We start from the raw sequence: 23,550 nt of genomic DNA on the forward strand, positions 1-23,550 counted from the left end.
CCGCACTGGCGCTCAACTCCGTCTAGTCGAGCTACCGCCGGGAGGAGGTAAGTGCATTTATACGTCCTCTGCTCCCGACTTTTTTCGACCTTGGCCATTGCACATGTCCAGGCCAGCTGGAAGAGCCCTTCCCGAGCGGTGGCGGGGCGGGAGGACTTGGCGAGGCCCAGGGCGGCCGCGTCCTCCGCAGACCAGAGTTCCGACCCAGCATTGGTCCGAGGGTCGGCCGCCCCGGCCGCACGAACACCAGGCGCGCTCTCGGCTGCTGCGCCGCGAGGCGCGGGCGGAGGGAGGCCGGCAGCAAGGGCGGGCGCGTCACGTGCGGCCGGGAGTCTGCAGGAATGTAGTAACTTGCCGGGAAAGTTTCCCTCTGCGGCCGGCCGCGGACTCGGTGCGGGCGGGCGCGCAGAGGAAGGAAGAGCTGGGAGGAGGCGGAGCCGGCGAGCGGCGCGGGCGGGCGCTTCTCTCAACTTTAGTTTTAGGCGAGTTTCTGTCTCAGTCGGGCGCAGCCGCCGCCAGGGAAAAGAAAGGGAGGAAGGAAGGAACAAGAAAAGGAAATAAAAGAGAAAGGGGGAGGGGAAGGCAAGTAGCCGTCCGGTCTCCGTCAAGGGAGTTGAGGGAAAAAAGTTCTCAGGCGCCGCAGGTCCGAGCCTCTCGCAGCCCCTCCCGAGGCGCAGCCGCCAGACCAGTGGAGCCGGGGCGCAGGGCGGGGGCGGAGGCGCCGGGGCGGGGGATGCGGGACCGCGGCGCAGCCCCCCGGCCCTGAGAGCGAGGACAGCGCCGCTCCCGCCGCCCAGCGCCGCCCGGCCCGCCGCTCTCGCCGCTTCGCCCATCTCGACCCGTCGAGCCGGGACGTCCGGGCGGAGCCCTCGCCTGCCTGGTCAAGGGGTGCGCGTCGGGGAGGCAGAAGCCATGGATCCTGGGCAGCAGCCGCCGCCTCAGCCGGCCCCCCCGGGCCAAGGGCAGCCGCCCGCGCAGACCCCCCAGGGGCAGGGCCAGCCGTCCGGGCCGGGGCAGCCGGCACCCCAGGCGGCGCCCCCGGCGCCCCCCGCCGGGCACCAGATCGTGCACGTCCGGGGGGACTCGGAGACCGACCTGGAGGCACTCTTCAACGCCGTCATGAACCCGAAGACGGCCAACGTGCCCCAGACCGTGCCCATGAGGCTCCGGAAGCTGCCCGACTCCTTCTTCAAGCCGCCGGAGCCCAAGTCCCACTCCCGACAGGTAACTTCGCCGCCCCTCTCCCCCGGCCCGTCGGGTGGGCCCCAGGCGGGGGGCGCTCGGGGTCCGCGGCTGCCGGCTCTGACCGGGGGCGGGAGGCTCCGGGTGGCCTCGCGGGGCTGGGGTGGGGGGGCGGCTCTTGCGGTGAAGTGGAGGAACTGGAGGCGCCCGTTCGGCCGCGGTTCCGGGCTCCCCATTCCTCCGGAGTCCGGGGCCGAGATTTGTTTTTCCCCTTGGAGTTTTTCTCCGCGGTCGCAGCCCCGGGGGGCGTCCTTTCCTCATTCCTCTTTTCTTTCTTCCCGGGGTTCCCGGGAGGTTGGCGGGAGTGGGGGGGAGGTGGGAGGCAGGAAGGGGGTGGGGAGTCGGGCCGGGGCCGCGGTGGGCTCGCACAATGCGCGCGCCTCCGCGCGCTCCGCACCTTCGCTCCCGCCGGGCCTGGGCCGGGAAAGGGGGAGGGGGGCCTCTGGCATTTGTGTGTGGGTGAGTTGCCAGCGGCGGCCGAGTTTGTGAAGTTGAGCCCTGGGCCCCCTTTCCTTCGGGGCCTCTCGGTCCACTTCAGTCTCCTGGGGAGTCAAATAATTGTTCTCTTGTTTTCCAGTGTTGATTAGGGATGGGGGTTGAACCGGTCCATTTACTTTCTTGCTCTTTCCCCCTCCCCCACCCGGTCCGGGTCCCACTCCTCCCTCTTTCTCTCCTCCTCTGCCCTCCTCCTTCTCCTTGCCTCCTCCTCCCCCTCCTCCTGTAAGCATTTATTTTTCTCGCGGCCTGGCGCTTTCAGAATACAGGATTCGGGCTTCCCCTGCCCAGACTTTCCTGGAAGTTGTTTATGGAGTTTTCACTCCGGCGCTTCCCTTGTTCCTTGCAACTCGGGCGGACTCTCTCTTATCAAACTTAGTAGGTTCACGTGTTGATTTCCCAATTTTAGACTATTATTTACAGTCTGCTGAAATGCTTTTGAGTTAGCCACATCTGTACGTTGCGCAGGAACTGAGTTGGCCTTTTACAGCACTGAGTTTTTAACACAAGCCTTTGATAATACACTGCAGGTTGACTCATAGGCCAAGTCCTGCCCAGTTCAACTGTGATTAAAAGTAAATGTTTGGGAAGCGATGACTAATTCTAGGATCGCCATTGCTTTTTAATTCTTATTGAGGATATGAACATGGCTGCTTTTCCACATACACAAGGTTTGGTTATTTTGCCAACTAGACTCAGTATTGAAGTGAAGCTTTATAATGAAGTGTTAACATTCCGGTAGGCCCCAGGGGATTTATTTACTGTTCTCTTTCTTTCTCTTTTTCTCTCCGCGCCCCCCCCCCCCCCTTTTCTTGGAGAACTTTTTTCAGTCTAAACTTCAACATAGGAAGTTGGCCTAAAAGTTAATTGGTTTTCCAAATACCGCAATGCAGTTAGCCCACTCGGGCTGTAACTTGAGTGGAGAGAAGAGTTGCCGCCCCCACTCCTATTCCCCCTCCTATTTCAGGCCTGTTGTATATTCTCGCCTAGCAGACAAGCAGGTTTTGGAAATCAGAAAAGCTCACTTAACCTGATGACAAAAACCCGGGTTAGAGAGGAGGAAGGAAAAACAATTTAGCTGCTTGCCTAAACACTTCAATTAGTAAGAAGTAGACTTAGGTATGCTTTTTTCTCTTACCCCTGGAAGTGGGGTTGCGGACTCTCATTACTGATAAATACATGTTGGCATGCACCCTACTGACTACACAGCTATTCTACTGGTTACTCAGTATGTTTTGAAAGTATAAAAAACATATATATAGGTGATTGAATTCCCTATTTTGTGGCATTTGTCAGCCAAAAAGAATTACAACTGAAAGGTGTGTTGATTATTCTAGCCTTAATTGCGTAAAAGTTGATATTCAGCAATTTGAAAATTTACACTGTTCATATACTTTTGTTTTTAACAAGCCTTTAAACGAAGTGTTGTGCATCTGTAAGTTGAATTTTTGTTTCTGCCAAGGATTTCCTAAATGATACTTATTCTGATTGGAAACGCAGAATTGTATGTGACTTTAAGGCTTAAAGGATTACCGATTCCTTCTAGTTTCCTTTATTTGCCTACATGAATTTAGGAAATTTTAACATTTTGATAAACTCTAATAAGGAATTTTAAAAACGCTATATTATCTACTATTCATACACTGTTGACTGCAAATTCTTTAACGTATATCCATTTTTTCCATCATGAAAACCTGAAAACCATTTTACAAATGAGAAAACGGAGGCAAATGGAAGTTATCTATTCAGTGAACACTAGCCAGCTTGAACTGGAACTCAGAATTTTTCTACTATTCCATAGTTGTAAATGTGTTTGTAAGTTCTTAAGTTATACTACGATCGAACTGGTAACATCTTTGTCTTCTAGGTTTGAAGGTATGGTTGGTTTTTAATTCCAGTAATTAGATGGCTTTTAACAACGATTTGGGTAGTTCCATATCTTTTGCTTGCATTAAAAGTCATATAACTTGAGCAGTGCCTGTGGCTCAAGGAGTAGGGCACCGGCCCCATACACTGGCGGTGGTGGGTTCAAACCCAGTCCCGGTTAAAAAAAAAAAAAAATTGTATAACTTGTGATGATTTCTTTATTGATGGCATTTGTTCATAGTGAGAAAAAATTACAGGGGCTTGCTTTTTTTTAGGGTTTGTCCTAGGAAACATTAATTGTTTAAAATACAGTTTATAAATACATAGTTAATCTTTGGGTTGTGTTTATACTTATAAAACATTTGAGAATTTGGAAAAGCACCTATACTTCCTTGACCTTTCAGAAATTAAGTTTTAAAATCCTACATTTATTACTATGAATTAAAACATTAGGAATATTTTATTTATTATGAATTAGTTGCTTTTAAAAGATGTAGAAGGCATGTCTGATGATGGTAGGTAGAAATTCATTTAGATGGACTCTCCATCAATCAAATTAAAAATGTTTAGAAAAATAAAAATGTAATCCCAGCATTTGGGGAGGCAGAGGTAGGTGATTGAGACTCAGGAGTTTGAGACCTGAGCCTAAGCAGAGTGAGACATTGTCTCTAAAAATAGCTGGGCATTGTGGCAGGCCCTGTAGTCCCAGCTGTGGGGGAGGCTGAGGCAAGAGGATTGCTTGAGCCCAAGAGTTTGAGGTTGCCGTGAGCTATGACTCCACAGCCCTGAACCCCAGGGCAACAGAGTGAGACTCTGTCTAAAAAAAGAAAAAATTACAAATGTTTATAAAATGTACATACTAAATTACATACAATTAAAAGCATTTGAAAAACCTGTGTTCTCAGGTGTCAAATACTAATACTGAAATTTGTCTTTGGTGCTTGTTTAGTTGTGATAAAATTTTATCAGGGAAGTTTAAATTTAAAGGGACTCTCTAACATTTTTAAAAATTTTCATTTTAATATTCCTAATAGGCCAGTACAGATGCAGGCACTGCGGGAGCCTTGACTCCTCAGCATGTACGAGCTCATTCCTCTCCAGCTTCCCTGCAGTTGGGAGCAGTTTCTCCTGGGACACTGACCCCCACTGGAGTAGTCTCTGGTCCAGCAGCCACATCTGCAGCTCAACATCTTCGGCAGTCTTCTTTTGAGATACCTGATGATGTACCTCTGCCAGCAGGCTGGGAGATGGCAAAGACATCTTCTGGTCAGAGATACTTCTTAAAGTAAGTGTAAGAATGGTGGGAGATAGTTATCTAAGAAAAGCGTGTGCTGGATAACACAGGAAAGTGGTGTTAAGATATAGAATATCATTTATTTTTATATTTTACTTAATGTTTGTGTTAGAACACAGTGATATCTTTCAAAACTTTTTTCCAGTTTGGCATAACCTAAATACCTTTTTTAATATGGGTAATATTTTGAAAGCTTAAATGATTCTTGGTTTAGAGTCTTTTTTGCAGTCTCTTCTGAGGCAGTTGGGATAGTCTCATTTTGAGTTTGTGCCAAACCTTTTAATTAGCTTGGCCAAAAAGAAGAAAAAAAGGCACCATAAAAATTGTAAAATTCTGAGAATTAGAATAGCATTGTCTTATGAAATATGTGTGGTGCTGTTTATATCATTTTAAGTCAATGTTTTATTCGTAGAGAAGGAACTACACAATGAGATTTTTCTGAGTGTTGAATTTTACAGTATTTTAAATTGCGAAAAGACAAACACTTTAGTTGCAGCTTGTGATTTATCAGTTTTTTCATCACACTGCAGAGAAAGAAATATACATTTTTAGGCTTGATAGACTTAGAAGCAAACTTCTTTAAAATAGTAGGTCTTCAAAACAGAATCTTTAGTAAAACAAAAAGGCCATTGCCTTGTTTATTTTCTTTTTTTTTTTTTTTTTCATCTTTTTTTTATTTTGCATTTTTTGCATTTTTTTGGCCAGGGCTGGCTTTGAACCCTCCACCTCCGGTATATGGGGCCAGTGCCCTACTCCTTGAGCCACAGGCGCCACCCCGCCTTGTTTATTTTCATTAGCTTTTTTTTTGTCTATAACAAAATGGCAAAATTGCATTAAACTGAAAAGACCTACACAGAATTTTATCTCTTAATTTTGAAATTGTAGATTTTGTAATTTTGAATTATAGAAAATTGCAGACATTAATTTTATCTGACTTATTTGGATCAAGTTTATACAGAACGTTGTCTAAAACTAATTATTACAAAATAAACCTAATGCTCCCTTAGTCTCAGGGCCCATAGCACAGTGGTTACAGCATCAGCCATATGGACCAGCTGAACAATAAGGACCATTGCCACAAAAAAATAGACGGGTGTTGTGGCGGGCACCTGTAGTCCCAGCTACTTGGGAGATTGAGGCAAGAAAATTGCTTGAACCCAAGAGTTTGAGGTTGCTGTGAGTTGTGACCCTATGGCATTCTACGGAGGGCCACGTAGTGAGACTCTGTCTCAAAAAAAAAAAAGCTCACATAATAGTATTTAGTGAGGTTGAGATAATAAAGTGAAAGCAAGTGTTGATTCAGATCTGTCTTGACAGTCTACTCCTAAGGCAAAGATAATATTTATTAGATCAGATGATAGAATTACCAGTGATGTTTTGTTGTGTGAGTTTTAATATGTGTTTTATACATGTATTGATTGTCTTTCAAGATGGGTATTATTGTATAATGTGAGAAAGTTTCATGACAGGCTTATTTAGAAGAACAGAGGGAAAAGTTAAATCTTGACATTTCTATAGTTTTTTGCTCTTTTCCTGCAACTTTTTCTGCTTTTTAAAAATTGACTTTCTGGTGTCCTGGTATCCATTTCAAAGGGTCAGGTTTCAACCAGAACAATAAAAGGGCCTGAGACTGGAAAGTACACACTAGTCTGGCAAACTCATCTGCATAAGCGAGATCATTTGTTCTCAAGCAGACATCCAAAGTAAACGATTGAAAGAGCTTCTAGCTGTGAGGGATGTGTCCTGGAGGGGGAAGGAGTGGAAACAAACCAGGTTGTTAAGGAGAAAAAGAAAGGCTGCACTTTTTTGAACCTCTCCCTGCTGGGTCATATGCTGACCTGGGGAGATTTTTAAACAGCTTAATAGCCTGCTTGCCTTCTTTCATTGGTTGATGCTGTGGCAAAAAGTATAAAGTTAAAGAGTAACAAACAGAGCAACATTTATGTTCTTCATCTTAGTCCTTTGTATCTTGTAATCATTGCCTATAGGTGACATCTGCCTACATTTTCATTGTTTTGAGTGAGTGATCTTTTTGGAGCTGAAATATTCAGTTGGCCCTGTGTATGCATAGTTCTGCATCTTTGAATTCAACCAACTGCTGATCTTTGAAACTATTTGAAAAAGAAAATTATATCCATAATGAACAATGTACAGAGTTTTCTTGTCATTCCCTAAAGAATATAGCATAACAACTATTTAGCATTACATTAAGTATTTTAAGTAATCTAGAGGTGTTTTAAAGTATATAGGAGGATGTGCATAGGTCATATGCAAATATGATATGATTTTATATTAGAGACTTGTACATCAAGAATTTTAATATCTGCAGGAGGTTTTGGAACCAATCCTGCACAGATACCAGTGATTCTTCCTCTGAGTAGAAATGTTTCTCTTATAAGGGTAGTATATAAATGGATTAATGAAAAATATACATACACACACCCCACTACCTCATTCATCCCCATGACCCGTGGGCCTGGACAGAAGGTAAACCAGGCTAAAATAAGAATTTTGCCATATGGAAGATAGTTGCAGGGCTAAGGAGAAGTTTATTGGAAAAGAAAAAACTGTGAAGTGGAAAGATAAGATACAGTTTTTCTTTTATTCTCTTGTGGAAGTAAGATTAGGGTTTTTTTTGTTTGTTTGTTTTTTCAAAGAGTCTGTTGTCTTGGCTAGAGTGCCATGGCATTATCATTGCTTACTATAACCTAAAACTCTGGGGATTGAGTGATCCTCCTGCCTCAGCCTCCTGAGTAGCTGGGACTATAGGCAACTGCCATAATGCCCAGCTAGTTTCTCTATCTTTAGTAGAGATGGGGTCTTACTCTTATTCAGGAATCCACCTGAGTACTATGATTATAGGCGTGAGCCACCACTCCCAGCCTAGTCTTTTTATATTATAAGAAATATGAGTAGTTCAACTCCATGGATTTTCTTAAATCAAGCTTTTCAGGACTTAGATTTTCCCAGAGAAGTAAATCTTGGTCATTAAAAGCAGATGAAGTCATGGATTAGTTGGTACCTATCAGGGATTGTATAGAGGGTTCCTAAGGATTAGATGTGAAAGATGGGTGCTGTGGGTTTTTAGAATTTCATATCCTTTTACAGGTTATCTGCATTATGAACAATATACATTTGGAGAAATGTTGTAAGGCAATATTAGTTATCTTCTCCAGTTGTTAGCTACTTCCGTGATGTTATAGGGTATATGTTTGTCATAAACAACTTAATTTTTTGTGTACTGAATAGATAAATATGGTTAATATCCTAACTGTGAGTCAAGGTGATGATAACTAAACTTTTGTGGTACCAAGTTATTGTCAAAATTCATTGTTAGCCTAGTTTTAAGGTTTTAAAATCATACCCTTTGCAGTCAATACCTATGTATTTTCTTTTTGTGTCTAATGAAGAATTGTTGCAAGCTAGATGAAGAATGAAGATTTAAAGTAGTTGCATACTTTATACACATTTCCACAGTGAAATGTTGTATTTAAGTACATCTCTTTAAATACTTGTTGGGACAAAGTTTTAGGTTACAAAGTATATACCTTATTGAGGTTTATATTTGGCATGAAAACTGTGACTATAAATGGTCCGAATATGCAAGGTGATGTAATTTGAGAGAAAACTTAGAGATGTTGACTTTGGAAACAACTAATTATTGCCTTGTGACCATAGATGAATGAGTTTTTGAAGTCTTCTAGGTTCAAGGCAGCATAATTACAGAAGAATTATAAGCAGGCAGTTATTGGTATTTTTTTTTTTTTTTTCTGTTTGAGACAGAGCCTCAAGCTATCCCCCTGGGTAGAGTGCTGTGGCATCACAGCTCACAGCAACTTCCAACTCCTGGGCTCAAGCAAGTCTCCTGCCTCAGCCTCCCAGGTAGCTGGGACCACAGGCGCCCACCACCACCACGCCTGGTTATTTTTTGGTTGCAGCCGTCATTGTTGTTTTGGCGGGCCCAGGCTGGATTCGAACCCACCACCTTAGGTGTATGTGGCTGGTGCCTTAGCCACTTGAGCCACAGGCGCTGAGCCAGTTATTGGTATTTTTAATGCTCCCTCTAGGTCAGCAAGATAGACCTTCTGGAGAAGACTTGTATCTTATCTTGACAAATGATAGGGTAAAAGTACCAGCTACATTGGTCAGTAACACAAATTCAAGCTATGGGATGATTGTGAAGTACGTAAAAAGGCTTAGTCATTGTATGCTATATATAATACGTGTTCTATTGAATTTACTGTTGAAACTAATTTTTTAAGTATAGTACATTGAGCTTTTATTTTAAAAGAATTCATTCCCTTTATGACTCTGAATTATTGCCTTCTTCAGCTGTCTTATAGTTTTCCTACAGGAAATAGTTGCTCAAGTAGTTGATCAACAACTTCCTATTTCTTTATAAACTGCTGAATAACTTCCTGAATTAGTATTCTATAATATCCCTGGTTACAAGGAGTGTTTTTACTTGTCAGATTGTTTTATTGTCTCTGATACCTTGTAACTATTACTACATACAAAGATCTCCTCATAAATAATGTACCAGGTTAGTACCTTAAAATCTGACTTAAGGAATCTGATCCATTCATTTGAAAAGTCTGTATATTTGCATTTTTTTGTTTTTGTTTAAAATGTAAAGTTTATTTGCTCAGTGCTTAGGATGCAAGCACTGTCATGACAAATATACAGAAATATGCACTTCAACATAAAACAGCAACCTAGTTTAAAGCAGGGAAATCTCCTTGAATGTTATGACAACATACTCCAAAAAGAATCTTTTCTTCAGTTAATTATACATTTCAATAAAATAAAGGGTAATAATAGGTTAGTGGAAGTTAGCTTGTGTGAATTTTTCTTAAAAATAAAACTCCAACTCTATTAATCCATGCTAGTTAAACACTATAACTAAAATTTCCACGTAACTGGAAAGGAGGTGAAGCAGTTAGTTCAGAGGAAAATGATTACTACAAATACAGCAGGTAGACTGTTAGACTGACCCAGCTAGAACAGTGTGTCGATTTCAGCCTCAGACGGTGCTAAATGCCCATCATTAGTGTGGCACATTCTGGTCGAGGGTGTGGTTTAATGCCAAGACAGATCCCAGTTTGTTACAGAAACACATAGATTACTGTTGGGTTGGTTTTTTTTTTTTTTTTAAATATATATATATTTTAAAAAGCCAGGTATACTTCTACAGACAAAGGCAGGTTTCCTCAGGAGGAATTTACAGGAAGTAGTCTGGGGTGTACTGTGAGGCTCTCCACGACGATGAGGTGCTGGTCAGACTGAGAGGGAAGATTTTACAGTGTCGTCTAATTCCATGATAGCAGCCTAGTTCCCACAACAATAACAGTAATTGGGTACACTGAAAATTGTAACCACATTCCGGTCATGACACCAATTGTACCCCTCCATTACAAGCTGGTGAGCACGAGAAACCAGAGTGAGGACACTGGCATGGATAAATGCTTCAGAAATGTCTTGTCCAAATGTGTAGCCAGCACCACGTGGTGAAATACCCCACCCATCAGGATCATCTGGATCTGACCATAACCATTGGGCCCTCGTGGAACTTTCTACAAGCAATCCAGGGCTCTTACGTGATCCAGTGTGTCTATGGATGGAGAGAGGCCACCATGGAGCCAGAATATCTGTCCATCTACTAAAGCTGTAAGTGGAAGAATCAGATAGATCAGTAAAATATTTCCAAACATTGGCATTCCCATGCTTTCGTAGACATTCATCATAAAAGCCATATACTTTGGTAATTTGTCAGCTTTCATGATTTCCTCTCAATATTGTAATGCGTTCTGGATAGTGCACCTTTAATGCTACAAGAATAGTGACAGTCTCCACTGAATAATAACCTCTGTCCATGTAGTCGCCCATGAATAGTTTGTATCTAGTGATTTCCCACCAATTCTAAAGAGTTCCGTAAGATCACTAAATTGACTGTGCACATCTCCACAGACAGTAACAGGACAACGAACCTCCTGCACATTTGATTCTTTTGTTAGAATTTCTCTCGCCTTTTCGCACAACGTTTGCACTTGGTTTTCGTTAAGCTGCTTACACTTACTCAGCTGCTCGACCGTTATCAATGGCAACCGATCCCCTTCCCGCTGCCTTCCTCCCCCTATTTGCATTTTTTTGATGATGTTCTTCTGATGATTTTTAAAGGATGGTTTTGTTTCATGTCCATTTTTTATCATTTTCTGAATAACTAGCCTCAATGTTTTTAATCGGTGAAATTTCAAGGTTTCTTTTGGCTCTGATTTGATTAAAAGTTAAATCAAGCATCTTGATCCACAATTTAAACAGTTTTTTCAGATACTTTTGACATCACATGGCATAAGCTTAGCCGTATTCCAGGGTTCAATGAAACTTACATATGCAGTTGATCACTGCAGTTTCTTTTCCTGGTACAGATGTATTTTCGAAATGGATGCTCCATTGCCTTGGTTAGAAGTACCTTAGAAATGTATGAACTAACGGAGATGTATTAAAGTATTTTGTTAAAATTTGGATGTTATGCTTCTCATAGTGTATGTTGTTACCATAATAAAGGAGATGTTTTGAAGAGAAACAGTTTCATAAGAAATAAGAGTATGCCATTTCCTCTTGAATCTAGTATATCCCAAATGGTTTCTCTTTAAAAACGAAAGCTTGTGATTTTTCTATTAAATGTTGATTAAGTTGCAAGCACATGCATACACCATCCCCCCCAAAATGGTTTAAACTGTAATCACAAAGTATTTCCCTGTTTGAGGGGAAGGCCGGTCCCTGCCTGTTTGTCTTGCTATTGAGGCTGAATGGAGGGAGAAGATGAAAGTATGTTCTTTGCTATCAAAAAAAAAAAAAACCCAGCTCAGCATTGGTAGCTCAGGCGCCTACGGTGCCAGCCACATACACCAGAGCTGGTGGTTCAAATCCAGCCCAAGCCTGCTGAACAACGACAACTACAACCAAAAAAATAACCAGGTGTTGTGGTGGGTGCCTGTAGTCCCAGCTACTTGGGAGACTAAGGCAAGAAGCTCAGGATTTTGAGGTTGCTGTGAATTGTGATGCCTGGGCACTCTACCCAGGGCGATAGCTTGAGGCTCTGTCTTAAAAAAAAAAAACAAAAAACCTATTTCTGCTCAGTGAGTGGGCATCTCAGGGAAGAATGAGTAGCACATTAATTTAGCCACCATGCAGTGCCACAGTAATTTAGGGAGAAAAATTCTGTAGGAACTGCGTTCAATAGAATACAACAGCAAAACAGTTGGGGAATGGGGAACAGTAGATATGACAGAGCAAGTAGAACAAGGAAGTTAACTTACTCCCTAGGGAAGATACTGAATATTTTTAGTGTGAACTAAGAAGGATATTTAATTAAGAAACTGGAATTTTTAAGTGCTGCAAAATGGAATCATTACTTAATTTTCTTTTTCTTTATTTTGGAAACCAAGTCTCTTTTGCATTGGGTAGAGTGCGGAGGCCATCATAACTCACAGCAACCTCAAACTATTGGGTTCAAGTGAACTTCTTGCCTCAGCCTCCTGAGTAGCTGGGATTTTAGGGACCCACCACAATACCTGGCTAGTTTTTCTTTCTTTTTTGAGACAGAGTCTCACTATGTTGTCCTCGGTAGAGTATCATGGTAGCACAACTCAACAGCAACCTCAAACTCTTGGGTTTCAGCAGTTCTCTTGCCTCAGCCTCCCAAGTACCTGGGATTACAGAGGCCCGCCACAATGCCTGGCTATTTTTTGTTGTTGTTGTTGTTGCAGTTGTCATTGTTGTTTAGCTGGCCTGGTTGGGTTCAAACCCTCCAGCCTGAGTGTACGTGGCTGGCTCTCTACCCACTGAGCTATAGGCACCGCTTTGTTTTTCTATTTTTAGTAGCAGTGGAGTCTGGCTCCTGCTCCAGCTGGTCTTGAACTTCTGAGCTTAAGCAGTCAACTACCTTGGCCTCCTAGAGTGCTGGGATTATAAACATGAGCCACTGTGCCTGGCCACTAATTTTCTTCTAATACTAAGATTCTTTAAGCTGAATTTTGAGAGGAATCTAAAAAATAGAAATAACATTCAAAAAATACTTCTGAAGAGCTTCATGTTAAACATTTTAAGCAAATTTTAAAAACCCTAGATAGTATTTGAATAGTTGAAACTTAAACATTTTTTAAAACCCTGAGATCAGTCCTTTATAATGTTGAGAAAAATTTTATTTTGTAATTAGAAAAATAATGTACATTAGCACCCTAAAATAATGCTGTCATTCTAGGCGGCATTATCTTCCCTTGCCTTTTACTTTTTACCTGAGGGCTTTTAGGGAGAGGTAAACTCTAACCCTAACATTTCTAGTTGCCAGAATGTATACTGAAGTTTGGGCTTAGGACATAATAAAAAGTGAAGTCATTTTAAAAATCAGTTGTTAAGATGTAAGATTATTCCAGCTTAATTTGTTACCTTCTGTTGCATAATTTCGCCATTAATTATGGCTTGAAAGTTATTAAATAGTTGAGTAGTATTGTATAAAAGGTCTTTAAAGAGCTGTGTGGTTCTGTAACTGTGGTTACTAAGTGATGCAGTTCTTCCAAAAAGAGCTTCTGATTCTGGGATTAGTCAGAACTAATCCCAGGGGATGTTGCTGTTTTTATGTAGAAGGATTGGTGCGTGGTTCTGGTTGTTCAAGTACTGTAGCACCAAGTTTCCTGGGAACAAGTACTGCCACTATGGAGGCACTTTATTTACCCGACTTGACCCCTTCTGAAAAGCAAACAAAAATGTTTACTGTAGATCACAATAGTTCTCTCCCTGCCACCCCAGATATTCTGGACAGGAAAGTGGTCAGTAGTTCTATCCTTATACGACTCTTCGCAAGAGAAAAATTACAATCTTTAACACACGGAGTGATAAGCTATTGTTTCTTACAAATGATGTTAGGTGAGAGTATCTGTTCAGATTTTCTTTCACCAAATATCGTTAATGCTTTATTTGTGCTTAGTGCTGTTAGTGTGCATCTCTATCTCTTCTTGGGATAATGCTAGTTACTAGACTATCAAATTCTTGAGCTGGGTCCTGATCTGGGGATGGGGAGAGGGCATATTGTTAAAAGCCTTTTCCTTTTCTTGCAGCTTACTTAACCTAAATGGAGTTTAGGTCGGTGTTGGGTTGGAACCCACCACCTCTGGTATATGGGGCTAGTGTCCTCCTCCTTTGAGCTACAGGTGCTGCCCTGGTTTTTTTTTAAAGGCTTTATTTGACCAGTAAATGTGTTTTGTTTTGTTTCATTGTTTTTAGAGACATAGTCTAACTCTGTCACCCTTGGTAGAGTACTATGGCATTATAGCTCACAACCTCCAGCTTTTGGGCTTAGACGATTCTCTTGCCTCAGCCTCCTGAGTAGCTGGGACTACAGACACCTGCCACAACACCTGGCTATTTTTTGTTGTTATTGCAGTTTGGCCAGGGCGGGTTCGAACCTCTACCCTCTGTATATGGGGTCAGTGCCCTACTCTTTGAGCCACAGGCACCGCCCAGCCAATAAATGTATTTAGAGAAGTGGTTCTCAACCTTCCTAATGCCATGGTTCTTTAATACAGTTAATACATGGTTGAGAACCGCTGGTTTAGAGTGATGTGCCTTTTGATACATACATGAAACTTTACTTCAGACTATTTGATCTGGGGTTTAGAGCAATAGTGTGCTACCCTGTGCTTGGACAAAATTAAAAATGGGACTGAAAGTTGTTTAAAATTCAACTTCTTACATAATATGGAACAGGCAGAAAGTGAGGCAGAATGGGAATTATTTTTCTATATAAGATGATATAAGATGTGAATGTGGGATCTCTTACTTTAATTTACAAAACTCTTCTTCCCACTCTCCTTTCTTTGTGTGCAGTAGTTTTGAAGTTTTGCTTTCCAAGATTTTAGTTACCTGTGGCCAGCTATATATAAACTGTGGCATGAAAATACTAAATGAAGAATTCCAGAAATCAACAATTCAGATCTTTTAAACTGTGCACTCTTCTGAGCATATGCTGCTATCCTGTGCAGCCAGTCTGGGGCGTGAGTTATCCCTGAGACTGGGGCATCCACGCTCTCTACCTGCCCAGGAGCCACTGAGCAGCCATCCTGGTCATCAGATCAGAAAGACAACATTGAAAAAAAGGAAAAGACACACATAGGGTTCAGCACTGTCTGCAGTTTCAGGCATTGGCCAGGGGTCTTGACACATACCCTCTGAGAGGCACTGCTCTAAACACTGCTGTCTCTGCTTTAAGGGATTTCTTTTCTTTTCATTTTTTTTGATGACAGAGTCTCACTCTGTTTCCCTGGGTAGTCATCTTTGTTCCCCCGCAACCTTGAACTGCAGGAGGGCTCAAGCAATCCTCCTGTCTCAGCCTCCCTAGTAGGAGGTGGGGGAGGGGACTACAAGTACCTACCACCAGAGTCCAGCAGGATTTTCTGATTTTACTAGAGTTAGGGTCTCAGTCTTGCTTAGGCTGCTCTTGAACTCCTGAGCTCAAGCAGTCCACCTGCCTTAGCCTCCCAGAGTGTGAGGATTATAGGTGTGAGCCTCTGTGCCCAGCCACTGATTTCTTTTATTAAGATATGTTTTTGATTACAAAAGTAAAATTTATTAGACAGAATTGGAAAGTTCCAGGAAGGACAGAGGCAAAGAAGCACAGATCCTCCCAGTGAAAGGTGTTTGAAGATACTGGTTTTCATAGCCTCGTGTATAAAGATATATTTTGAAATTTAAGTTTTAGGGGAGTGAGATTTTATATACATATATATATTTAGAAAATTCCTTAATACTTCAAGATATATATAGAAAAAGAGGAATGGCCTCCTTCCTACCTTGATCTCTGGTTCGCTTTCTCCAGAGGCAAAGACTTTCAGCTCCTTTTAGGTGTGCTTTCTCTTTGTACCTAGAAAAATTATATTTATAAGACATGTTATACTGCTGTCTCTTAAAGTTCCTTCACCTGAAAGATCCTTTCATTTATCCTGTCAATATAATTAGTGTAATTTTTTTGTTTAAATATTTTTACATTATTTATGACTAGGTTTTGCCCACAGCTGAGCCACATGATATATTATAGTTTTCTCAACAGCTTTCATAATTTCTTGGTAAGGCGATTACTGAATGCTCTACTTTTGCATTTCTGTTGCTTTTTTTGCTCCCTTGGCGAAATCACAGATTTTTTGTTGTCTGGCACTGGTTGTCATACTAGGGACATCCTAAGCTTTTGTCCTGGGGAGTCCTTGCATCATTCTCCTTGGTTGGATCCTGGGGAGTCGTTGCATCATTCTTCTTGGTTACATCCTGTATTTTTTTCATTCTTGATTGATTTGCTCACTCTTTAAGTTTGCTCATCCCCTGAAAAAAGGTGCAGGGGAAGTAACTTGATTTTTTTGTGTGTCTTAAAAATATCTTTATCTGTTAACATTTAGTGGGCAGTTTGGTTGTAGAATTTAGGATTATTTTCCCTTGGCATTTTGAAGCCATTGTTCCATTTTATTCTAGTTTCAGTTTTCTAATTGAGTAGTTAAATCCAATTTGTTTCCCTTGAGGATTTTAGTATTCTCTTTATCTTTGGCGGTCTAATTTCATGATATACCCAATGTGGGCCTTTTAAAATTAACTGTAAAGAATGCATGGTCCGGCTCGGCGCCTGTGGCTCAAGTGGCTAAGGCACCAGCCACATACGCCTAAGGTGGCAGGTTCAAATCCAGCCCAGGCCCGCCAAACAACAATAATGGCTGCAACCAAAAAAATAGCCGGATGTTGTGGCGGGCGCCTGTGGTCCCAGCTACTTGGGAGGCTGGGGCAGGAGACTCGCTTGAGCCCAGGAGTTGGAGGTTGCTGAAAAAAAAAAGAATGCATGGTCTGAAAACTCAGTCTTTGATGTGAATGATGCCCCTTAAAGTTTTGCATTTCAGTTGTCCTAAAGGACTGAAGGATAGTCCTGGAAAACGTTTTTCTAGTCCTGGGTAATTTCTTACAGTCTGTTTTCTCTGTTCTCTTTTTCTACAATTCTTGCTAGTTAAAATCATCTTTAGTTTTCTTATCTTGCCCCTTTATTTTACTTCATTTAGCCTCTATTATGCTTTCTGGGAGATCTGTTCAATTTTAACTTTTAAGTTTTTAGTTGATTTTTTTTGAGACAGAGTCTCAGTATGTCGCCCTTGGTAGAGTGCTATAGCATCACAGCTCACAGCAACCTTGGGCTTAAGCAATTCTCTTGCCTCAGCCTCCCAAGTAGCTGAGACTATGGGCACCTCCCCACAATGCCCGGCTATTTTTTGTTGCAGTTGTCATTGTTTTTTTGCTGTCCTGGACTGGAATCGAATCCACCAACTTCCGTGTATATGGTGCTGTAACCAGTGTGCTATGGGTGCTGAGCCATTAGTTGATACTTTTTTGAAAAACTATTTATCATTCTTAATTTCCAGTGTCTCTTTTCTGAGCTCACTGTTTGATTGTTATTACTATTTGAGACTCACTATGTTGCCTTCAGTAGAGTGCCGTGACAGCAGAACTCAACAGCAACCTCAAACTCTTGGGCTTAAGCGATTTTCTTGCCAAAGCCTCCCAAGTAGATGGGACTCCAGGCGCCTGCTACAACATCCTGCTGTTTTGTTGTTGTTGTTGTTGTTGTTGCAGTTGTCATTGTTGTTCAGCTGGCCCGGGCTGGGTTCAAACCCACCAGCCTCGGTGTATGTGGCTGGCACCGTAACCACTGTGCTGTGGGCACCCTCCATGTTACTTTTAATAAGATGCTATTATTATTTCATGGATATAGTGATACAGTATCTGTCTGATAATAATCATGCAGGATATTTCTTTTTCAATTTTGTTCTGCTGCTTTTATTTCCTCTTAAAGTTGGGGGGGGGGCTCTATATTCTCTTCCAGTGGCCAGTTTCTATAGATAAAAATCTAAATCTGCCATGCCTCTCTCTCGACAGCATCAGTGGCATTGGGTGTTAAGAATGATCACCAGTGTTTTAGGGCTTAACAGTGTTAGGTTTCATCTCTGCTCTTGGCTGTGCCAGGTACCTGAATCCACAGAGCCCCTGGATCCATTTTTCTGTAGCCTAAACATCCATCTTGTGCTTGGGCTATGTAATAGGTTTTAAAAAGTTAATGTAAGCTGAATTACTGTGAATTCAATTAGTAATTATTAGGCTGATTATGTAAAGCTACTGGTTTTCTAAGCCAAAACCAGTTCCTGTTAGCAATTTCATATGATTTGACTTCTGTAGTATTAAAAGGCCACTTTTTACTGAATCCTTAAGTAAATGCTTCCTCAAGGCAAATAATTCAAGTATATTTGTTCCCATTAGTGTCAACTTTGGACTACTTTTTACATGTTACATTTTCTTAAAGGGAGATATGTAGACTTTGACATGAGGTGGTGGTTAATTGGTTCGTAGTATGTGAATTTTGTTCCAAAGGATTTAGATTCTGAAAAAATTTGAAGGGGCAGAAAGAGTGAAAATATAATTCCTATTCATAAATGACATACACAATAGTGGGATAGTGGAGATACTGCTGTGTGCTACTTCAGAATTCTCTGTCTTAGTATGCTGTAAAAATTAGAGCTTTAAAGTAAAACAACCTTATAGAATTAGCAGCATGCCCCTTTCTGCCCTCCTTTTTGACTTTCTCTCATTAGTGCAGATGGTGATAGGAAAAACATGCTTCATCTGAATTGATTCAGTAATTGTAAATATGCAGAATATGCAGTGTACTTCCACAGGTTAAAGCCAAGAGGTAGGTTGCTTCTTTCCCTGGCAAGTGCTCTTTTAACAGATAGCTAGCCTGTGCCCAGTCTTTAATAGGCCATTGCTGATGTCACAGACTATTATTTCCCCCCATAAACCATCATATGGTTGTGTAAGCATTTCTAGGGACTACGTTATCATTTCATGAAGGCTGGGTTTAGGATAAAATACATTCATCCATAGATGAATGAGATGTGTCAGGACCCTTTGTTGTTTTTGATCTCAAGTTGAAATTCTCCAGCTCCACTTTTTCTGCCAGTCTTTCTTATTTAGGTGAAAAGAGGTTATGGAAATCTCTTAGGGGAAAAAAGAGAAAGCAGACCTTTTAGAACTACATAAATATTTTCTTTTTTTTTTTTTTTTTTGAGACGGAGCCTCAAGCTGTCCCCCTGGGTAGAGTGCTGTGGCATCATGCTCACAGCAACCTCCAACTCCTGGGCTCAAGCGAGTCTCCTGCCTCAGCCTCCCAAGCAGCTGGGACCATAGGTGCCCGCCACAACGCCCGGCCATTTTTTGGTTGCAGCCATCATTGTTGTTTGGCGGGCCTGGGCTGGGGATTCAAACCCGCCACCTCAGGTGTACGTGGCTGGCGCCTTAGCCGCTTGAGCCACAGGCACTGAGCCCATAAATATTTTTTTAGGCCAGGGTCATTTGAACCCGTCACCTCTGGTATACGGGGCCAGTGCCCTACTCCAAAACTGCATAAGATTGTTAATGACCAAAGTGAAACTCAGATTAGAGCATTGTATAACTACTGGAGAAGAGTGTTAAATACTGCTAGAAAAGTGGATACTTGTGAGTCATAAAAGGCATTAAAATATTGAATGGCGTGAGGAAGAATGGAGCAGAATCAGTGTACCTTGGTTAAAGGTGTTAAATAAGGAAGCACATTAAAATAAAATGCTAAAATCAGAAGTCAATACATGAACATTCCTGAGACCTTACCTCGTCAGTAGTAGGGTCATAGCTAAAATTTATCAAGTTCTCCTGGACAACTTTTTTTTTAAGATTAAAAAAAATGGTGAAGAGTTGTTCAAATACAGATGTTTGTTTTTTCTCTACACATGTTCAGACTGATATAGGTTGTGTTTCCAAAATCATGTAGTTTGGATGGGTTCCAAATGATGTAATAGGATCTCTTTTAACCCCTCCCAGCTGGAGGATGTGCAAACTTTCCTGTTAGGACTAGTACACATCTCTTCTTAAGGGTGAGAAAATAGTCACTGTTTCTTCCCAATGATATGTAAGTAGTGTTGTCCTCTGTCTGTGAGGACAAAGCACACTCTTTGTGTACCTGTCTTTTCTTCAGTTTGGAGGTAGTACCCATCATACTACAGATAAGAATTTGCAAAGCTTATCAGTAGGTTACTCCCTTTCCTCCCTCAAACGCTGGATGTTTTTTCTTAGTTTGCCTGCTTTGGTATAGTTTCTTTCTGCCTGCCATTCTCTCTGCTGTTTTCTTTGAACTCACTGTCTGTGCTTAGTGTTCTCTTGATTTTATAAACACCTATATGGTGGTTTTATGTATCAGGCGTTGTTGAAAGGGTTTGCTGGGTTGGGATGTCAGAGGGACTGGATAGTTCTCAGAACTCTATTGTAGGTCCAGTAGTATTTATTAATCAAGAAATAAATTTAGTTACCAGCAACATATTAGCTGTTAAGATTTCAGCTCTTGGCTTGGTGCCTGTGGCTCAAGTGGCTAAGGCACCAGCCACATACACCTAAGCTGGTGGGCCCGCCAAATAACAATGACGGCTGCAACCAAAAAATAGCTGGGCATTATGGTGGATGCCTATAGTCTCAGCTACTTGGGAGGCTGAGGCAAGAGAATTGTTTAAGCCTAGGAGTTGGAGGTTCCTGTGAGCTGTGATGTCATAGCACTCTACGCAGGGTGACAGCTTGAGACTCTGTCTCAAAAAAAGGATTTCAGCTCTCTTGTTTTATGGTAGGCCACAGGAGATTAGCATAATATGTTACTAGTTATCTTAGCTTGGGCAGCCATAACAAAATACCATAGGCTGGGCAACTTAAACAACAAATTTATTTCGCATAGTTTTGGAGGCTAGGATGTCCAGGGTTAAGGAGTGGGCAAGGTAGGTTATTCTGAGACTTTTCCTTGGGTTGTAGGTAGCTGCCCTCTCTTGTATATGCTCATGTGATCTCTTTTAGTGCATGAGGGAAGGAAGAATGAAAGGTCTCAGGTGTCGTTTTGTATAAGGACTGTGCTTCCATCACGAGGGGGGCCTTACGGCCTCATCTAACACTAATTTTCTCCAAACATCATCATGTTGGGGGCATGGAGATTTGGAGGAAACACAGACATTTAGTGCATTATGCTAGTTTAACTGTTTGGAAGGGCATCAATTTAGGGAAATCTTTTGCTTCCTAATATAAGGGTGCCAGACTAGCATGTTATAACAGGATAATGTCCAGGTGTGGTAGCTCATGCCTATAATCTTAGTACTTTGGGATCCTGAGGTGGTAGGAATGATTGAGCCCAGGAATTCAAGACCAGCCTGGGCAACATAGCAAGACCCTGTCTCTATAAAAAATAATCTAAAAAAAATGAACTGGGCGTGGTGTCACACACATGTAGTTCTAGCTGCTTGAGATGCTGAGGTAGGAGGATAGCTTGAGCCCAGGAGTTTGAAGTTGTGAGCTTTATAATGGTGCCACTGCATTCCAGCCTGGATGACAGAGCAAGACCCTGTCTCTGAATATCTTTTTTTAATTTTTAAACAGTATGTGCCTTATATGCAGATGTATGATTGAGAGCTTAGATTTTTGCATATAAATATTATGTATTACTTGTGTCCTAATATGCTTTGATATGTCCTTCCTTTTTTAATCTACAAAAATTTTTTAAAGAATAGAAGCATGTATAAAACAAACTTATTTTGAATATTAACGATGCGAATACCTATGTAATCACTAGTCAGTTAATAAACAAAATAATGCTGGTTTCTTAGAAGTCTTCTGTGTGCCTCTCACTGATCACATCCCTCACCCTTCATATAGAGCAGCGATTCTCAACCTGTTGATTGTGCCCCACAAGAACTGTATTACAGGGCTGCGGCTTTAGGAAGATTGAGAACACTGATATAGAGGCAACCCCTGTCCTGACTTTTGTCTCACTTGTAGTTTTACCATCTTCATGCATATCTCTTTCATTACCTGCTACAGCATAACAAACTATTCCAAAACTTATGGCCTATACTTTGTTATATCTTACAATTTTTTTAAAAAGAAGAATCAGTTACTTTTGTTTATTATTTTTTATTTATTTAGAGACAGGGTCTCACTCTTGCTTAGGCTGATCTTCCACTCCTGAGCTAAAGCAGTCCACCTGCTTTGGTCCCTCAGAGTGTTAGTACAGGCGTGAGCCACTGTGCCTGGCCTATGTCTTTCAATTTTGTGGGTCAGGAATTCAGCCAAGGCATAAGTTGAATGATTCTTTTCTATGTAGCATCAGTGGATGTTACTCAGTGCCATTCAGCTGGCTGACTGCGTCCAAAGATGGTTTACTCACAGGTCTTATGCTTTGATGTAATGACTGGAATTTGGGCTTAGCTGGGACTGTCCACTGGATGCCCTACATGTGGTCTTTCCAGGATTGCAGCCCCAAGGTTATTGGTTTGTTAATAATAGCTGAGGATTTCTAGAGAGGGAACTTCAATAGTCCTGCACACAGAAGTTTGAAGCTTCCTACAGCTTAACCTTGGGCATCCCTTTCTATTGGTCAGGCCAGTCACTAAGATTAGCATAAGACTAGTCTAGTTTAGCTTAAGACTAAGCCAAAGGAATCAGACTGCATTTTTCAGTGGAAAGAACAGTAAAGAATTGGTGGTCCTTTTTAATTTGCCACTATCCTTAAATCAGTTTCTCCCAACATTTACTTTATATAAATGATGTAATTTTGCAAATTTGGGGAATTTGCTTCCTTTGATCAACTTTGTGAGACTCATGATGCGATTCCTTTTCATTGCTATGTAGTTTAAACTACAGGTTTGTTACCTCTGCTCTGGTTGAGGAACACTGGGGTTGTTACATCCACACTAGAGTGAACAGTCCTGTGCATGTCTTCTACGCAAGGAGTTGTCCATGTCCAAGAGTTTTTCTAGGATATATAATAAGGGAATTGCTAGGTCACAGGGTATGTGCTTATTTAACTTGACAGTCCAGTGCTTGGTATTTTTGCTAGCCTTGTGCATACGCCCATGTCCTTTTGTGGTTTTAACTTTTTTTTTTTGGAGACAGTCTGACTTTTTCACCCTCAGAGTGCTATGGCATTGTAGCTCACAGCAACCTCAAACTCTTAGGCTCAAGTGATCCTCTTGCCTCAGTTTTTCATTTTTAGTAGAGAGGGGTCTCTCATTCTTGCTCAGATTGGTCTCAAATTCCTGAGCTCATGTGATCCACCTGCCTCAGCCTCCCAGAGTGCTAAGATTACAGGCGTGAGCCATAGCACTGGGCCTGTGGTTTTAACTTTAACATTGTGTGGATTGCCAGTAGATTTGGGCATATTTTCATATATTTTTGGTTGTTTATTTCCTTTTTTTTTTTTTAAAAAGACAGAGTCTTACTCTGTTGCCCTAGGTTGAGTGCCATGGCATCATAGCTCAACCTCAAACTCAAACTCTGGGGCGTAAGCAATCAATCCCCTTGCCGTAGCCTCCCCATTAGCTGAGACTACAGGCACCTGCCACAACTCCAGCCTAGTTTTTTCTGTTTTTGGTATAGCCGGGATTTGGGTCTTGCTCAGCTGGAACTCCTGAGCTCAAGTAACCTACCAGTTTCGGTCTCCAGAGTGCTGGGGTTACAGGCATTAGAGCTGCCTAGAGACCTCCTGCCTTGGCCTAGAGTACTACAGTTGT

The 23,550-nt window shown here is 41.8% G+C and overlaps 1 protein-coding gene and 1 pseudogene across 9 annotated transcripts in view; one reads left to right on the forward strand and one right to left on the reverse strand.

The window, feature by feature from the left end:
* The first annotated feature begins 340 nt into the window (after positions 1-340).
* The window catches only part of YAP1 (Yes associated protein 1), a 130,864-nt gene continuing 107,654 nt past the window's right edge, over positions 341-23,550 (forward strand). For 6 of the 9 annotated variants that reach the window (XM_023511332.1, XM_012803363.2, XM_003780793.3 and 3 more), the window contains exons 1-2: positions 913-1,224; positions 4,638-4,888. In XM_023511332.1, the coding sequence (XP_023367100.1) occupies positions 913-1,224; positions 4,638-4,888 (563 nt within the window). Of the gene's footprint in view, positions 1,225-4,637; positions 4,889-23,550 lie in introns of all 9 variants that reach the window. The other 3 variants (XM_023511342.1, XM_023511357.1, XM_003780792.3) reach the window with 2 other exon arrangements.
* Positions 9,430-11,106, reverse strand: LOC105886573 (annotated as a pseudogene).

The sequence above is a fragment of the Otolemur garnettii genome, unplaced genomic scaffold (assembly GCF_000181295.1).
Source record: "Otolemur garnettii isolate 467f Iridium unplaced genomic scaffold, OtoGar3 scaffold00001, whole genome shotgun sequence".
In the NCBI taxonomy this organism is placed as follows: Eukaryota; Metazoa; Chordata; class Mammalia; order Primates; family Galagidae; genus Otolemur; species Otolemur garnettii.